The following is a 16,199-nucleotide window of genomic DNA, read 5'->3' on the forward strand; positions in this document are numbered from 1 at the left end:
AAATTAAACAGTGATGCTCATATCAAAGCATATGTTTTTTCTCTGTCCAGATTGGTAAGTCCCTGAGAACAAAAGGAAACTTACTCATAAATCTTTTTTTTTTTTTTTTGTCTACACAGCAGACTGCCAGGCCAACGTTCTTTGCCCGCAAATTTGAAGCTGTGGTGAATCAAGAAATAATTGGCCAATTGGATTATTATTTGTATGGCAACTATCCATCTGGCACACCAGGCCTCCGGTCGTACTGGGAGAATGTGTATGATGAGCCTGATGGTATTCACAGCATCAGTGACATTACGCTGACCATGTACCACTCATTTTCCCGCCTGGGCCTAAGGAGAGCTGAGACTTCATTTCACACTGATGGAGACAACAGCTGCCGGTTAGTTTGAATGTTTTTTTTCGTTTTTATAAATGGAAGCAGGATTCTTAGGATTCTCAATTGGGCCTGATACCCATTGATTTCAATGAACTTGGGGTCAGATCCTCATATTGGAAACTCCTGGCATGTATGGTGTGAGTGGTTGTGCTGCTTTACAATAGTGTAAACAGTGCCTTCACTGCAGGTATTTCACTCGTTTTGTCATATAGGGTGAAGCGCATATGCATAACACAGGGCCAGTCAACTGTGATAAGTCGTACGTATTTCCAAGAATGTTAGTGGTCATCTTTGTCCCTCTGGAAAATCAGAACCATGAAGTCAGGTCAGGTCAGTCAAGTCTGCTGGACAGGTCACTGGAGCTTTCTATGCCAAAAATGCGGTCAGTGATGTAAAATGTAGCAACAAATGATGATACCCTTTCTATTCCACAAACCTACTAAATAAAATCCCTTTCAATGAATATTTTCAGGATTTCTTTTTTACGATTACACAGAAATGTTGCTTTCATTCATTTCAAAGCAAAGTTAACATAGTTGTTTGTCTTCCATGTGTACATAATGTGAAAGGGTTTATTTTCAGAACAGGCCTTCAAAGCTTTCCCTGATAGACAACTATTCTCCCTCTACTTTAAAAAATACCTACTCCTGCATTTTTACTTGTCTGTCTTTTAATCCTGACAGATGAATGCTTACAGTCTAACTTTGTGACTGCTAAATATATTCCTTGCAGTTTGATGTGTCCTGTGTTCTTGAGTAGGAACCCAGTTCTTTGTGACTTTCCCAGCACAAAACGGCAGAGTATAGTCCCATTTGGAAAACTTTGATAATTTGTAAGCCAGATTTCCATTACACCACTCCAATAAAGGTTACTGCAAAACAGTAAAAGATCGATAACACTTCGATATAAATAATCACTAGAAGAACATCATCTCTTATTTGAAGTAGAGACAAATCTAAAAAAAAATTCCATGGTTATTTGGCGTGTAGCGACAAAACCAGAAGAGGGGATGGGAGCAACATGTTGCTAGTAATAAAACAATATAACAATTACTTTTCCTCTCCCTTTTGCTAGCATTTTAGCAATGATTTATATGAATGGTGGATTGCATTTATATAGAGCCTTTCATTGAAAAGGAGCTGAAGGTGATTTGCAGGCTTAAACACACACCACACACAGGAGAATCATTTTATCCACCACTGAAACACTGCTCCTTTGGGATGAAACATAGCTGTTTTACAACACACAGAGAGTCTATGAAGCAAGTTAAGGCAGAAAGTCTATGATGTCCAAAGGAAACTGCACTTGGCTACTTTGGCTAACCCCCTCGTGGCTAGGAATATCTGGTCACAGCCGCAAGTCCTGTCCAATTTTAATTTGACAAGGCATATCCCATCCCATTCTTTGCAGTTGCTTTCCTTCTTTGACTTCCTCTCCCTCTCCCTCCCCCTCATAATTTTGAGAGTCTCCAAGGCAGCAGTAGAGGTAATAGGGCTGGGTTTGTGTTCCTCTGCAGAATCACTTTTGCTCTAGGGCTTGCAACTGCATGAAGTCAGCAGATACTGCAGTCACCACCCTAGTTCATTTGAGACTGCTTCAGGCAGTAGAAGGAAAGCTTTGCAGCACAAGAGCTCACTCCGTCAATCCCATACCGCCACCAGTTGATGCACAGGAAATTTCTGTAAGGGAAGTTGCTTTGAAGACCACTAACAAGTTGTAGCCCGCTGCTTCAAAGGCATGCCTCTTTCGACTGTTGTTGAATTTAGGTTATATCATGCATCAACATCTTAGAGAGTTGGGATTTAATTTATCTCTCTCCACCCTGTGATATTTTTACCAGTTGCTGCCAAGAGACAGTTTAGTCAGAGTGTTTCATGGATATTATAAATATTTGCTTGGACACACATAAAATGGAAAGTCGTTGCAATTCAGAACAGAAGCTGGATTGTCACTTATGTTGGCTCCTGTGCTTTGTTTGTTGTCTTGTAGCAGACTCCGTTGGAGTCGGCCTGTTTGTATTCTGTCTTCCTATGCTTACTTCTCAAGCTCTAGAAATTTCAACCTTTGCTTCTATAGGTTTTATATAATGCAACATTGTTCTTAGTCAGCTGTCTTCAGCCCTAGCTCCCTGCCATACATCATCATCACAGGAAGTCAGGTTTTAGCAAACAAGTTTTCATAGGCAGATATAATACTAGGAGGTTTAGAATGTGTCTGTCACTTACTTGCTTCAAAATTAATTACAGCACTGCAAAAATGTCCAGTTATCCTGCTTAGAGCCATAATTGTACCCTTTATAGTATTGTTAAGAAAACCATTCAGAGGATAAAATATTCAGTTAGCCGTATGTTTAAACCAGGGACGGGCAGTTATGTCAGGTGGAGGGCCTCTTACTGAGTTTTGGCAAGTCATTGAGGGCTGCATGACGGGCAGCCAGGGGCAAATAAATATTAATTTTCTAAATTTTTTAGGGGCCCCACGGACCAGATACAATGGCTGCATTTTGCCCACCCCTGGTTTAAACCTATGACTGTGAACATTATTTGACAAGTTTAACTAAACTCTACAAATCCTTCTTGTTAATGTTTTCTAAATAAATGGAAAGATGGACAGTATCTGGCAAAAGCAAATCAAGCCCTTCTGTAAGGAGAAAGGCATTTTGTTCAACTATGCGTCAACAACTTGTTTCCAGTATCCCCTGACAAAACCAATGTATAAAACATGGCCTTTTCTGAGTTGTGTTCAGTGCAGCGCCTCTACTCTGATTTGCAACACCCTGTTATGTTCCCACTCTGTGGATGTCTTGATAAAAACATACCAATTGCTGCATGCTACAAGGTGGTTTTATGACAAGGCCCTTGACATTGGTTTGATCACTGAATAATTTGGGAGCGAGGCTGGAGATGGCAGCAGGAAAAATCTCTGAGAAGCACAAGATCCTTGTCAGTTGACAAACAGGGATTTGCATCGAATTTGTATTCTTAATTTGTGCTACGTAAAAATAAGGCTAAGGACTGGTTCCACACGACCAGTATAAAGTCTTTGTAAATGGAACTATCGTACTGTTATTGTAGCAATGAGAGGCACTTGGTTAAGATGATGCTAAAGGCATAAAACACAGACAGCAGATATGAATGGGACACAGAGACTGCAAACCTATCTTGTGCTTTACTGTCCACTCCTACATTTCAGTGTTCACAGGTAGGTAGGACAAGGGTAGTCTGTTTGACATTATTGCTTACAGTAACAATTGTTATACTTGGACATCGGTAACAAAGCCCGACTGAAGTATCAAGGGTTAGAAATTTTCTGAAAGTAATCGAGTTGGGTCTTTAAGAAGAGGCTGGATGCCTACCTGGCTGGACTCGTTTGAGTCCCATTTCTCTTTTTGGGGTTTTTTGTTGTTCTCCCGCCCTGGCGGGGGGTCGGGCTAGAAGATCTACCAGGTCCCTTCCGACCCTTAATCTATGAATCTATGAATCTATGAGTTACCAGTGAACGTTTCTGCTGCCAAACTGTCGCTAGAATAACTGTAAACTGGCAAAACTGCCTAACTGCCATTTCTCTCTGATGGACTGGAAAACTTTCCTCCCTGGCACTATATTGCACAAAGCTTCTCCTTCACACTTCTCAGTTCTCCACGAGGCAAAAAAAGGCCCCAGTCCTGCAAAGTCTTATCTGAGTGTTTAACTGGAGCCAGTGTGAGTACTGCCAAGGAAATCATCAGAATTGCTCTGACCGCACGAGATTAAGCACATGCAAGTAACTTTACAGGATCAGGGACAGGAAGGGGCAGATTCTCTCTGCAACTCAATCCAGTTGTGTCTTTAAAGAGAAAGGCTTCCTATTCAGAACAGAGCGGTGATTAGAAATAAACAGCTAGGCTGTAACTCTGTCGAGAACACTACTTTTGTGGCATCTTATTTAAAGCAAAGTAGTGTTCACAGAATTCAGAGTTTTCTCAGGAGAGGTAAGTTTCTGGAATAGAAAGGTTTTGGGGAGCTCTATCAGCTGTGTGCAAAAGCACAGGGGTGAGAGGCTGTAGTACCCCACTCTAATTAGGGCAGTTAGACTGATGGTTTCAAGACTTGGGGCACGGTAACTGGGTCACATTTATGCACTTCCCTATCTGAATTAGTTTTCAATGGAGTTTTAGGCATGGCCTTCATTTGAATTGGGACCTCAAAACTAAGTACTCCTTAATACAAAAGTGTCTGGATGTAGATCTGAACTCTGCAGTTTGGACTCCTTACCTTCATGTAAAATATGTCTCCGTGTAGGATTTCTTAGGCAGAAAAAAAGTTAATAGGAGATTTCTGGGATGTAGAGACACTCTAGAGGTTTAATTGTGAATGTCTTTCAAATTAGCATATTCTTAGTAAGAATTTTAATGTTTCGGAATGATAAGAACAACCTGAGAATAATTGATAATGAGGAAGGAACATATTTAAAGTTTCTTAATGAAGCAATACTATATTTCTTAACTGAATCAAATATATTTTAAGCCACTAGCGTCACATGAATGGTAATTCCATGTCTCTCTCTTTCCTAAGTGTGATGCCACCTGTGTATACTACATGTTTTACAGGTATTATCCTATGGGCCATCCAGTTTCTGTCCATCTCTACTTCCTTGCTGACCGTTTTCAGGGCTTCCTAATCAAACATCATGCAACCAATCTGGCTGTCAGTAAACTAGAAACTTTGGAAACTTGGGTGATGCCGAAGAAAGTGTTTAAAATTGCCAGTCCACCGAGTGATTTTGGAAGGCTGCAGTTCTCAGAGGTAAGCGTTCCTCATAACCGCGTTCTCAGCAGGTTTTATAGGTGACTGATAAATTTGCATGCCAGCTCAACAGTATATTGGAATACGTGAGGACAAATCTGAGGGCAGAGTGACTCAGAAGTTGACTGAACAAATACTTTTCTGTAGGAGGTAGCAATGGGAATTCTAATTTATTGGCCAAGTCTCTATCATGTTGATGACTTCCTGTGTGATATCCTTTATGCAATGTGTTCTTCTTGTTTTAAGTGGGAGCTGAAGGCCATCTTTTCACAGGAATGGTCACTGTTGCTTATTTCCCCCTCTAAGAAGGACTTTGGGCTAAAAAAACCCTAAAGATACTGCAGCTCTAGACTGGGGTAGACTTTATGGTGGAATCGCTGTGCACTATTAGATTCTCCTTCTCCCAAATACACTGATAAAAATTAACATTAATAAAAGTCAGGGACTGATGCTATGCATGACTAGAATATTGATGTAGGAACATCAAAGAGAAAATTATCACAGCAGCAGTTGAGATTTACCCACAAATCCTGTTATTTCTTCATAGGATTTGCCTCAGTATCTAACACACACAGTGTGAAAAATGAACCCCTAAAAGACATCTGGAAAGTAGACTGGTAATAGAACCTGACATCTATGTTCTGTTTTAAAGATATAACTGTCTGAACATTTAATTTCATGATTTTTCTTGTTAAGCTACAAATTTCAATTAAAGCATAACATTGATTGAACAAATTTGTTCCCAGTCATTATGGCCAAGTCCATAAATTAACATCTTCTTGGGCAATTAAGAAGGGCCGAGGTAGGATTCAGTGTTTTGGTGTGCGTGGCAAATCCAAGACATTAATGTCCCATTAAGGAGATGAATACAGGGTACATTCCATTTATCAATGTGTCTGGTGGTTGACTTGCCATTTTGTGCTGTGATAAATTGACACACAAGCTGTATTTCTTGTGATTTGTAGTAGCACTTCTCTGGTTTATTTGGGGTTTTTTTTAATCCTACTTTAGCACAATTCCTGATCTAAGTGTTTCTAAGTTTGAAAACACAGGTGCTAGAAGCAGAAACAGATTGCCTAACTATATTAAAATTAAAGTGTTCCAGCCTTTCTCAAACACAGTGTTGAATAAGAAAAAGAGCAAATCTGGACTTCTGTCAATCCTTCAAAAAGTTTTGGCTCCCAAATCTGCCCACAGGTCCTTAGATAAGGGACCCATATAAGTGCGATCAAGGAAGAATTTGGCTTTTGGTGCTCTCGCTTCACTCTAGAAGGAAAATTTTCATTTGTCACAAAGAGAAGCATGGATATATGCATGAAAAGTTGTTTGTTTCAATTCTTGTTTCTCCCTTGTATTCTCAGATTGTTCTGTCTCTTTGAGTTGATTCATGTTAAGAAAATCAGGAAGTAAAAAGTTACTTGTTTTCATCGCCTTTTAATTACTGATTTGACTTTAGCTTGGACAGCGGACATGTATTTTTGGACCAGTTTCCCCAATATAAATCCAAAATAACTTGTCTGGCTTAAGTCGAGACTGACAGACCCCAGAATTGATCTTTCTTTATTATAAATAACATTTATCACTTCTAAGAGGCCCCACGATTGTGAAATAAACTTAGCAGTTCCCCTATGATTAGAGCTACAATGGTCTTAAGAGCAAAAGTCATAGGCTAAGTGGCTGCACACTGTATTCAGAGTACTGTGCTTGTGTGCATCATGACACACCTCTGCTGCTTTTCTAACAACTTTCTTCTTGTGATTAGACAGTGAATTAGAGTTGGCAAGGTGGTTGTTGGCTGAGTGCTTCAATCCTTCTCCTGGCTTACACAAATGAAGCCAGCAGGAGAGGCTGCTTCAGAAAGTGCCCCTGATAAGGCGTAATGTTTTCCATGGCCATTTTGGGCCCTGCACACAATGAGTGTTACAGCAGGAATCATAGGATGTCTACGGTTACGATTAGACCCCTGCTGCTTTTACGATCCTAATGGCTGCCACTACCCCTCTTTGCTCTTCCTGTTCCACTTCCTGAACAGCAGGTTTTCAGCAACAGTCCAAGACCACATTTCACCAGTCCAAAGGAGGGACCAAAAGGTGATCCTGTGAACAATACAAAAATGCTACTGCTTTGAGTCACACAAGTTTGGGAAAAATAATGGCAGAATTACAGTTGCACACTGGATTCTGAGCACTTTTTCTTCTATGAAGTGTGAAAGAGAATAATTCCTAGGATACACTCTAGCCTCAGCCTACTCCCTCCCAAAAAAGTGCCTTACATAACATGCATGTATAAGATGTCCTTATTATCGACTAGTAACTTGAATTCATGCTATCTCTTTGGAAACCTGAAATTAATACCACTGGAAAGGGAAAAAGTTGATTAAATTAAAAGTACCAGAAGGCTTAAACTCTGGCTATATCACTGGAAAACTAAATTCATTTCTGGCCTTGTTAAGAATTGTGATTCATCACCGAGAATAAAATAAACTAGGTGGCAGGCAATTAGTGTGCTTTGTGTGAACCTAATGGTCCTGTTTGCAGTGAGCAATGAGACACAAACCCATAATCAAGGCATAATTTATCTTAAGAAAATTTTATCTTGGAACTGAACAAGGATTAAAACAGTAGTTTTATGCCAAGGAGAAGGCTGAGTCCTGGCTTTACAAGTGTACCCAGCACTCACTGCTTTTTCTTGAAGTTAAAAATAATGGATGTTAAAATAATGGCATATCAAATATATGTCCCTACAGAATGATAAAATACAAAATGATGAGGTATGAATTTGTACCTGTACGAGTGTGTGGGCTGCTTACGCATGAGCATCAAAACTGCAAGTGACTTGTGGAGCTCCTCCCAAATGACTACTACCATGACTTTGATTCCACCCACCTCGTCTGGCCATAAATATTAGCCAAAAACTATTTTAAAACCGTTTTAGGGATCCATGACAAAATTAGTTCTCTGACCCCCAGTAGAGCAGTGCTTAGAAGAAGGTATAAAAGTTGTTCTAAAAATTGCTAGAAACAGTATTACTTATAAAAGGTTGTAGTTTTAAAGACTTAAATTCTCCACTGAAATCCACCAAACCTGAAGAGGATGTGTTAGGAGGCACAGCAGGAAGCTGATTATGTTTTTCTGATTCTTGTAGACAAGTGGAGGCCAACCTTTTTGGCAGGCATGCCACAAATTAGCCCCACACCCTCTCCAAGTGCCACTCTGATCCTTTCCCCTTATCTGATCTGCTGCTCTGCTTTCTGCTTCCTGCTCTTTCTAACACTGTGCACCCTGTTTCCTCCCTTGTCTGTTATGTGTTACACACAGATGCTGCCTGTGCCACTTGTGGCACCCATGCTACAGGTTGGCCACCCCTGCTTTAGACTGACTGCCCAGTTCAGGCTGAGGCAATCCCTGTGTTGCTCTAATATATGCTATAGAGGTATAGTTTCCCAATTGTATACATTAGCTGGACATCACTAGAGCACACTGCACTCTTCCTGTAATTTTTCCAGTGTCCCCTTCATGCCAGCTTATAATTTCTAAGCATTGTCATAGTAGCAGTAAAGAAGTCTCTACTGGATTTCATAGAGTTGCTAGCACTTCTCCCTTTTCCAGGGTAAAATCTCTACTTGAGGTAGTCTTTTGATTGGTTGGGGTTTTTTGCCCTTGGTTGGATTTTTTGGGGTAGAGTGTCATTCTCATGATAAAGCTTTTTCAGAGAGGAAGCTTTTGCAGCTTTCCTACAGACTATCAGACTTAAGTGTCCTGCCATTCTGAAAGGCTGTTAGATCCCCCTGACCAAGATCTCTTTTTCATGAGTTTAGGGCTGGCATCCATTGTTACTGAGGAGTTAAATAGCATCTTGATGCTTCATACCATGCTGACAAATGAGGACTTTCTTCAGTGGAGAGTGGAAGCAATCTCTTTACTAATTCTTCAGAGCACTTTCTGTTTCTTAACATCATCACTTAAGTCTTGTCTGGGTCTAGTTTGAGCTGGCTCTTCTTTATCCAGGAGTTGATTTCTTGTAGGCATTCTGATTTGTAGATATTATCTACAGCATCATGGAGACAGTAGTCCACAAAACCATGTCAGAACACTGCATAATCTTTCAAATATTTGTTCTCAGTGCCCTACGGAAGTGCTATTATCCCATTTTAAAGATGGGGTAAGAGTGATGTATCCCTATTTTACAGAGTGATGTTCCCACAGAAAATCTATAGCAGTATAAAGAACCAAACCTGGTTCTCCCGTGTCCCAGATGAACACTAGGCCATTCTTCCTCTCAACTGAGATGCAGCACATCTCATCTTACACACGTGGTGTGTATGTCTGTGTATACCTACCTTGGTTACAGATAAGCTCATGCTATATACAGTGTTTGGATGAAAATATATCACAGAAGCTAACTATTATATATGCCTTCATGCTCCCTGTTTACAAATGTTTCTCTCTAATGTACAGTGTTTAATTGCAAAGGCTTATAGTTCATATTATCCCATGGGTTACAGGCGAGCCATTAAAACCCATATAAAGAGCACTGAAATATGAAAGCTGCTAGGAAAATGAAAGGTCTATTAAATATTTATGGTAGGTTGTGAATCAGCTGCTTTACTGTTACTTAGTAAATAATAATAATTAAAAAACTTCAGTATGATGACACTAATCACAGGGCTTACCAGAAATAGCTTGCTGCATCCATGAGGAAGGTGATTGGGATTTGTTGGGTGGGCAGCATCTCATTGTAGGATGGGTATAACTCAACTTCTGTTCAAGTCAGTGAAAGTCTTTTTCTATTTTGGACACCAGCTGCCTCATGCTTACACTGCATGATTCCAGTAGTGGTGGTCAATGTTCAGCTTTTTATGCTTGATTAAAATGGATGCTAGGCAAAATGGCATGAGAATCCAGTCTGAGCCAGGGGTTTCTTTCCTTTGAGTGTAGAGTTTTCCAAATTAATTTCTTTTTTAAGAGTAAAAACAAAAAACAAATGACAAAAAGAGAGCGCTTCTTCCATTCAAACAGTATGGGGTCAAACGTTTACTCAAACATCCATAATCAGATCAGAACAATCATTACCATTCCTGAAGTAATTTTTGAAACAGGGTATCTTAATGCACAATTAAGCTTTCAGTTACAGGTAGATATCCATAACAGGCCTTTACAGGTCACTATTTGTTGGTAATAACACTGGCTGCAGGTACTATACATGTATATCTTTATGTTTTATAACATCAATTTAAGCCTTAACGTACAAGAACCTTTACATGTGCTTGACTGTAAACCCACGAATAGTCCTGTTGACAGGTGTGGGATAGAATTTGGAGCAAGAAGGCCCGATGCTATTTTTCAGAGACTACAGTAGTAACAATCATGTCCTTAATTTCAGATTGGCACTGAGTGGGATGCCAAGGAAAGAGTATTTCGGAACTTCGGAGGACTTATTGGGCCAATGGACGAGCCCATTGGCATGCAGAAGTGGGGGAAAGGCCCAAATGTCACAGTTACTGTGATCTGGGTGGATCCAGTCAATGTCATCGCAGCTACGTATGATATTCTTATAGAATCTAGCGCAGAATTTACTCACTACAAACCACCATTGAATTTACCACTACGGCCTGGAGTCTGGACAATTAAAATTCTGCACCACTGGGTTCCTGTAGCTGAAACCAAATTCCTTGTTTCTCCTCTGACATTCTCCAACAGGCAGCCTATCAAGCAAGGTAAGTGTTTTTGCAGGTCTGGTAGGTATTACAGTTCTCAGAAGAGATGTAAAGTACAAAGATGAAGCAATACTTTACTCATTACAATTGCTGTTGTTAGAAACATAGTGACACCATACTGGAAACATATGAAAGAAAGTAATACTTTATGTGCTAAATCTGAAGAAACTAGTGTTTGAAGACAACTGAAAGTAGCTGTATTCAGTCTGTAAAATGTGGGAGTTTATTAGGTTCTGGATTATACGTTTAAAAATTTTAAACACAATAATCTTAAGAACAGACAAACAAGCCACTTTGTAGGAATGCAAGTAAAGAGGAAGAGGCTGTTTGCATTCATTGCTACTTTTACACATTTTCACAAAGAGATACATAGCTTTTTATGCCATTTGCTAGTCAAAGACCTTATGTATAATAATGACCTCAGGTTATGAAATACTGCATTCATCAGCATTTCCTGAGCCAGATGTGATGTATGCCTCAACTCAAATCACTGCCTTTCCCAACCTTCTCCATAGATGCCAAAGCCTTTCCCTGTAATCTCTACAGAAGAGGGTTATACACATATAAGGTTCTGTATACATGAATTTACTGGTGACTCCAAAAAGGTTAAGACAAAACCTAGGCTTTCATGGATTCATAGATTATAAGGCCGGAAGGGACCTTGGAAGATCATTGGATCCCTCCCTCTGCACCAAGCAGGAAAGATAACTGGTGATTAGGTGACCCAGCAAGGTGACTGTCTAGTTTCCTCTTGAAGATTTCCAGGGTAGGTGATTGCACCACCGCTGGAGGGAGCTTATTCCACAGTCTGGACACCCTGACTGTGAAGAAGTTTTTCCTAATGTTGAGCCTGAATTGGTCTTCCAGGAGTTTGTAGCCCCCTAGTTTTCCCCTTGGGTGCCCTGGTGAACAGTTGCTCACCGAGCCCTTGGTGCTTGATGTACTCCCCTAGTGTAGCAGTAAGCTGCTACCAGGTCCCCTCTCAGCCTTCTTTTCTTCAGGCTGAAGAGTCCCAGATCCCTCAGCCTTTCCTCATATGGCTTGCCTTTTAAGACTCTGATCATACAGATGTCTCTTCTCTGGACTCTCTCAAGCTTGTCCATGTCCTTGTTAAATTGTGGTGCCCAGAACTGGACACAGTACTCCAGCTGCGGTCTCACCAGTGCTGAGTAGAGCAGAAGAATCACCTCTTTGGTTTTGCTGAAGATGCATCAATTGCTTACTCTAGGGGTGGGCAATTATATCAGCTGGAGGGCCACTTAATGAGTTCTGGTGAGCTGTCAAGGGTTGCAAGGGTAGCTCTGTCCCTTGACAGGTACTCTGCCCCTGTCCCAGGTGCTATCTTGGGACCAGAGGTAAACCTTTTGGGAAGGGCGTTTCCTATCTTGGAACCAGAAAAAAACAAACAAATTATACACTAAAAATCAAACATCTACAATAACATTTTTTTTTTCAAAAAATATTTTTGTCCTGATTTGTACATGTTTGTATCGTGTATAGAGGTGATTGCGTAATAACTCAAAATGAGGTCTTATTCTTGTATATTGGGGGGATGAGAGTGTATGGGTGGGTATGGAGTTTGTGGGGGGCTCTGGGTGTATGAATGTGGGGGTGTGTGTAGGGGAGAGTGTGTGTGTGTGGATGTGTTTGTAGGGGAATGTAGGCAAGTGTGGGCAGTGTGGGTGGATGGGTATGGGTTTTGTTGGGGGCTGTGGGTGTGTGTGGGGTGGGGATGTGGGTGGATATAGGGGGCTTTGTGGGGATGTGTGTGAGTGGGTATGGGGTTTGTAGGGAGCCGTGTGTGGGGTGTGAGTTGGGTATGTGGAAGGGTAGTGTGGGGGGGTGTATGTGTATGGTGGGGTGGGTGTGTGTGTGGGTCCCCCTAAAAGCACGCCCCCCCATTGCACATAGCCCCTGCAGCCAGTGGCAGCAGCAGGTGGAGCCCCCTGACAGTGATGCAGTGACTGCACGTGGCAAGATGAAGCCAGCGGTGCAGATCATGGGGCTCAGCCAGGTTGGCAGCAAGAGGGGTAGAGCCAGTGTTGTCATAACACGGAGCTCCCCATCATTCCCCAGGATCTGCGTGTAGCCATGAGTGGGGCCAGGGCACTGGCTCCATTGCGTGGGACTCCCCCAGGAGGCGTGCAGCTTTGGTGGAGAACCTGGAAACTGCATGCAAGCCCCGTGCAATGGAGCCAGGCAGACTCTGCTAGCCCAGGCTCCACACTCCTGCCGCCCTGCCTTGGATCCCTGCTGGCCTTGGCCCTGGACCCAGCCCCAGCCCTGGGGCATCAGCGTGGGCCCCATGCTCCTGCTCAGCTGCCACTTTGCTCCTACCTGCCATTGCCATCATTCCTCTGTGCCCACTCACTCTCCTGCCACTGCCACCACCACTCCCACTCCACTGCTGCCCTTTCCCTGCCACTTCCCCCCCTGCCCACCTGGGAAATTCCCTCAATCTTAAGTGAAATGATAAAAGCATGACCTGGTTAGTTGTCTCAAGTGCTATTAGAATATTCATATGTCCAAGCAGTGATTGCCAATAAGAGCCCATATTTATCTGAATGTTCTTTACATTTGTTAAGCATGTATAAAGAGCTGTAAATGGGGGACAGCATTTTTCAGTCTTACCCAGTTCTCATTCAAAACAAGTTTGTTGCTATGAATATCTTTGCCATTCTTATCTGTTGGAGTTTGTCTATTTAATATTAATATTCATAATATCAGTTATTTTTAAGTTGCTAGATACATGAGCTGTCCTATTAAGTGTTCAGAAGTAGTTCTTCATTCTGACAGGGTAGCAAATAATCTGAATTGAGTATTTACCTTATAAAGGAACGTGCTGCTTCTGTAATGCAAACATCACCAGGCAACTGCTGAGAGCTAATGTAATCCTAATCTTCCTCAACAGGAGCTTGATTCCACACATTTCTCACCAGAACAGCAAACTTGCTGGTTTTTTCTTTTAACATTTGTTGGCAACATTTTGCAGCAGATACTATCCCAGCAACATGCTGCTACCATTATTAACTAATAGACTAAGATAAGTAGGAAAATGCACCATATGAACAGAATAGACATTTTAGAGTTTGAGGCAACCAAGCTTACATCTTGATATTGACTTACTTCGTGTGAATTAATTTATTGTATGCCCTTTGCTAATTCAATCGTTACTGAAGAAGTTGAATGGAAAATGTAGTACATAGGCAGTGGAAACAATTACAACCTTGGTTATTTTCTGTGCACAGCTGTAGGGCCTAATGGACAGTTCAACATTTCCCAGACCTAAGTAAGATTGTACTACTTATGACTAAAAGACAAAACTCCTGTTGGTCCAAATTCAAATCTGTAATGACTCCATTGAAAAAATGTTGCCTGTTCATTCAGTGGGAGAAAATCAGGTTCATATTTGTTCAGCCAAATTGGCTGTAGTAATTGTAGGTTACTACAAGCATGGAATATAGAACTTGGGAACAATATTATTTGGAGGAGAAAAAAAATCAGTAATGATTTGCTACTGCTACAGTGACGTGTGATCTCCAGATGTCCGATGACATGAAAATGAAAGAAAAATTTATTCCAGGGGCAGATAGTGACACACCATTGTAGTTAAGGTTATACTGACATTTACCGTGCACATTTAGACTCTTTATTTTTTTCAAAGCTTTTTGATCCAGCCACAATATTGTACTCTATACAGAAATATCATATAGCTTTGATTTCCCAGTTCTTGTCACCACTTCATTATTTAAACATATTTTTCTGTGCCAAATAAGGGCATTGTGAACCCATGATGTAAAAACTGAAAACAATATACAGGCTAACAAAAAACTTCTAAAATCAAGAAATAGTGCTATTAGTAGTGTATTCAAATTGAAATAAAATATACACCAAATTTTATGCAGGAGTTGTTGACAGATGGGAGCAAAGTATTTTTATTAGAGAATTTCCATTTTTCTGAATATCAGAGATTGTTGCATATACCATCTTAGACAATGAATTAGTAAACTGAAAAATGCTTCCAGAGTGTATTGCAGCACTTTGCATGTTTGGTTTAATGCTTTAATCATTAAACTGTATGTATTACAGATATAAGAACTTGCATAAAAATACAGCCCATACAATTTGCATGTAAGTATGGGTATTCATTTACCTGCATAATTTGCAAATTTGCATCTGTAACTATGGGACTGCACACACACATTAGCTGCATGCACATTTATGCTTCAACTATAGTGATGGTAAAGCACAGATGCCTGGATAACCTGACTGGCAAACAGGCAAGCAAGGATTAAATCAGAAAAAAACAACTAACCAGGTCTTGCTTTTATCATTTCACTCAAGATTTAGGGAATTTTCCCTGAAAAGGCAGAACAGCTTTTCATTTACCATCCCCATGGAAGTAATAACAACATTCACTTTTCCATTGGATACAGTCATTCCTATATCGTGATTCAGAATGGTCAAGCCATATGGAATAAGTAATACTGGCAAAGCTGCCCACAAGGATGTTTCCCTTAACATTTTATATTACCAGGAGATGTGGCTAGTGCATACATTCACCGTGCCTTTTTATGGCTACAAGTCTGTTCATGCAAACCTAAAACACACAACAGGATAAAGAGCTTTATTGTTACATTATATCCAGATGGGCTTGTCTGACCAAATGTAGAAACAAAAGACTCATTGCCCATTATGAAAAGTAGAACCATAAGAGTAAAACAGAAAGTTTTTTCAATCAAGTTAATAAACACATGGAGATGGTCAGTCCATTTCCACTGCAGATAAAGACTCCCTAGGCCCATTTAATAGAGTTCCCAACCTTACTTTTTCTTCTTGGTCTTATCCCCTTGGTCTGAGCTCTGTATCACTCTCATCACCACTCAAATATTTCTGAAGGAAGGTCACTCGGGGGACCCAGAGCCACCAGAATGCTGCAGAAATTAAATTCCTGTGTAGGGAAGGGGAAGGAACAAAATGTGTAGAGAGAGGAAAGCAGGAAGGAAAAGATTTTAGAGGACCGTTAAAGACGATAAGAAGACACAGAGGACACAAAGATCTGGTATTTGGAAAACATACCACTCCCTCTTCAACTGTATGCAGAAATAAAACAGGCATTAATTTTCCTTTCATGTCTTCACCTGAGTCAGTAACCCCCAAGGCTAGGGAAAGATATTCAAAAAGCCGGAGCCTGAATTGAGTCAATCTTTGTAGGTTAGTCTAACCTGCCTAGATTGAACAATTTTGCAAGTGAATAGACATTCAGGACATGGAGGTACATGCCTACAGTAACTCAGGCCAGAAGTTGGGGGGGGGGGGG

The 16,199-nt window shown here is 40.8% G+C and overlaps 1 protein-coding gene across 1 annotated transcript in view; it reads left to right on the forward strand.

The window, feature by feature from the left end:
• XYLT1 (xylosyltransferase 1) overlaps window positions 1-16,199 on the forward strand; it is a 320,769-nt gene that overhangs the window by 284,300 nt on the left and 20,270 nt on the right. The window contains exons 9-11 of the mRNA XM_019512599.1: window positions 120-382; window positions 4,968-5,163; window positions 10,546-10,879. Coding sequence (XP_019368144.1) covers window positions 120-382; window positions 4,968-5,163; window positions 10,546-10,879 — 793 coding nt within the window. The remainder of the gene's footprint in view (window positions 1-119; window positions 383-4,967; window positions 5,164-10,545; window positions 10,880-16,199) is intronic.

The sequence above is a fragment of the Gavialis gangeticus genome, unplaced genomic scaffold (assembly GCF_001723915.1).
Source record: "Gavialis gangeticus isolate Ggan-Ray unplaced genomic scaffold, GavGan_comp1, whole genome shotgun sequence".
NCBI lineage: Eukaryota > Metazoa > Chordata > Crocodylia > Gavialidae > Gavialis > Gavialis gangeticus.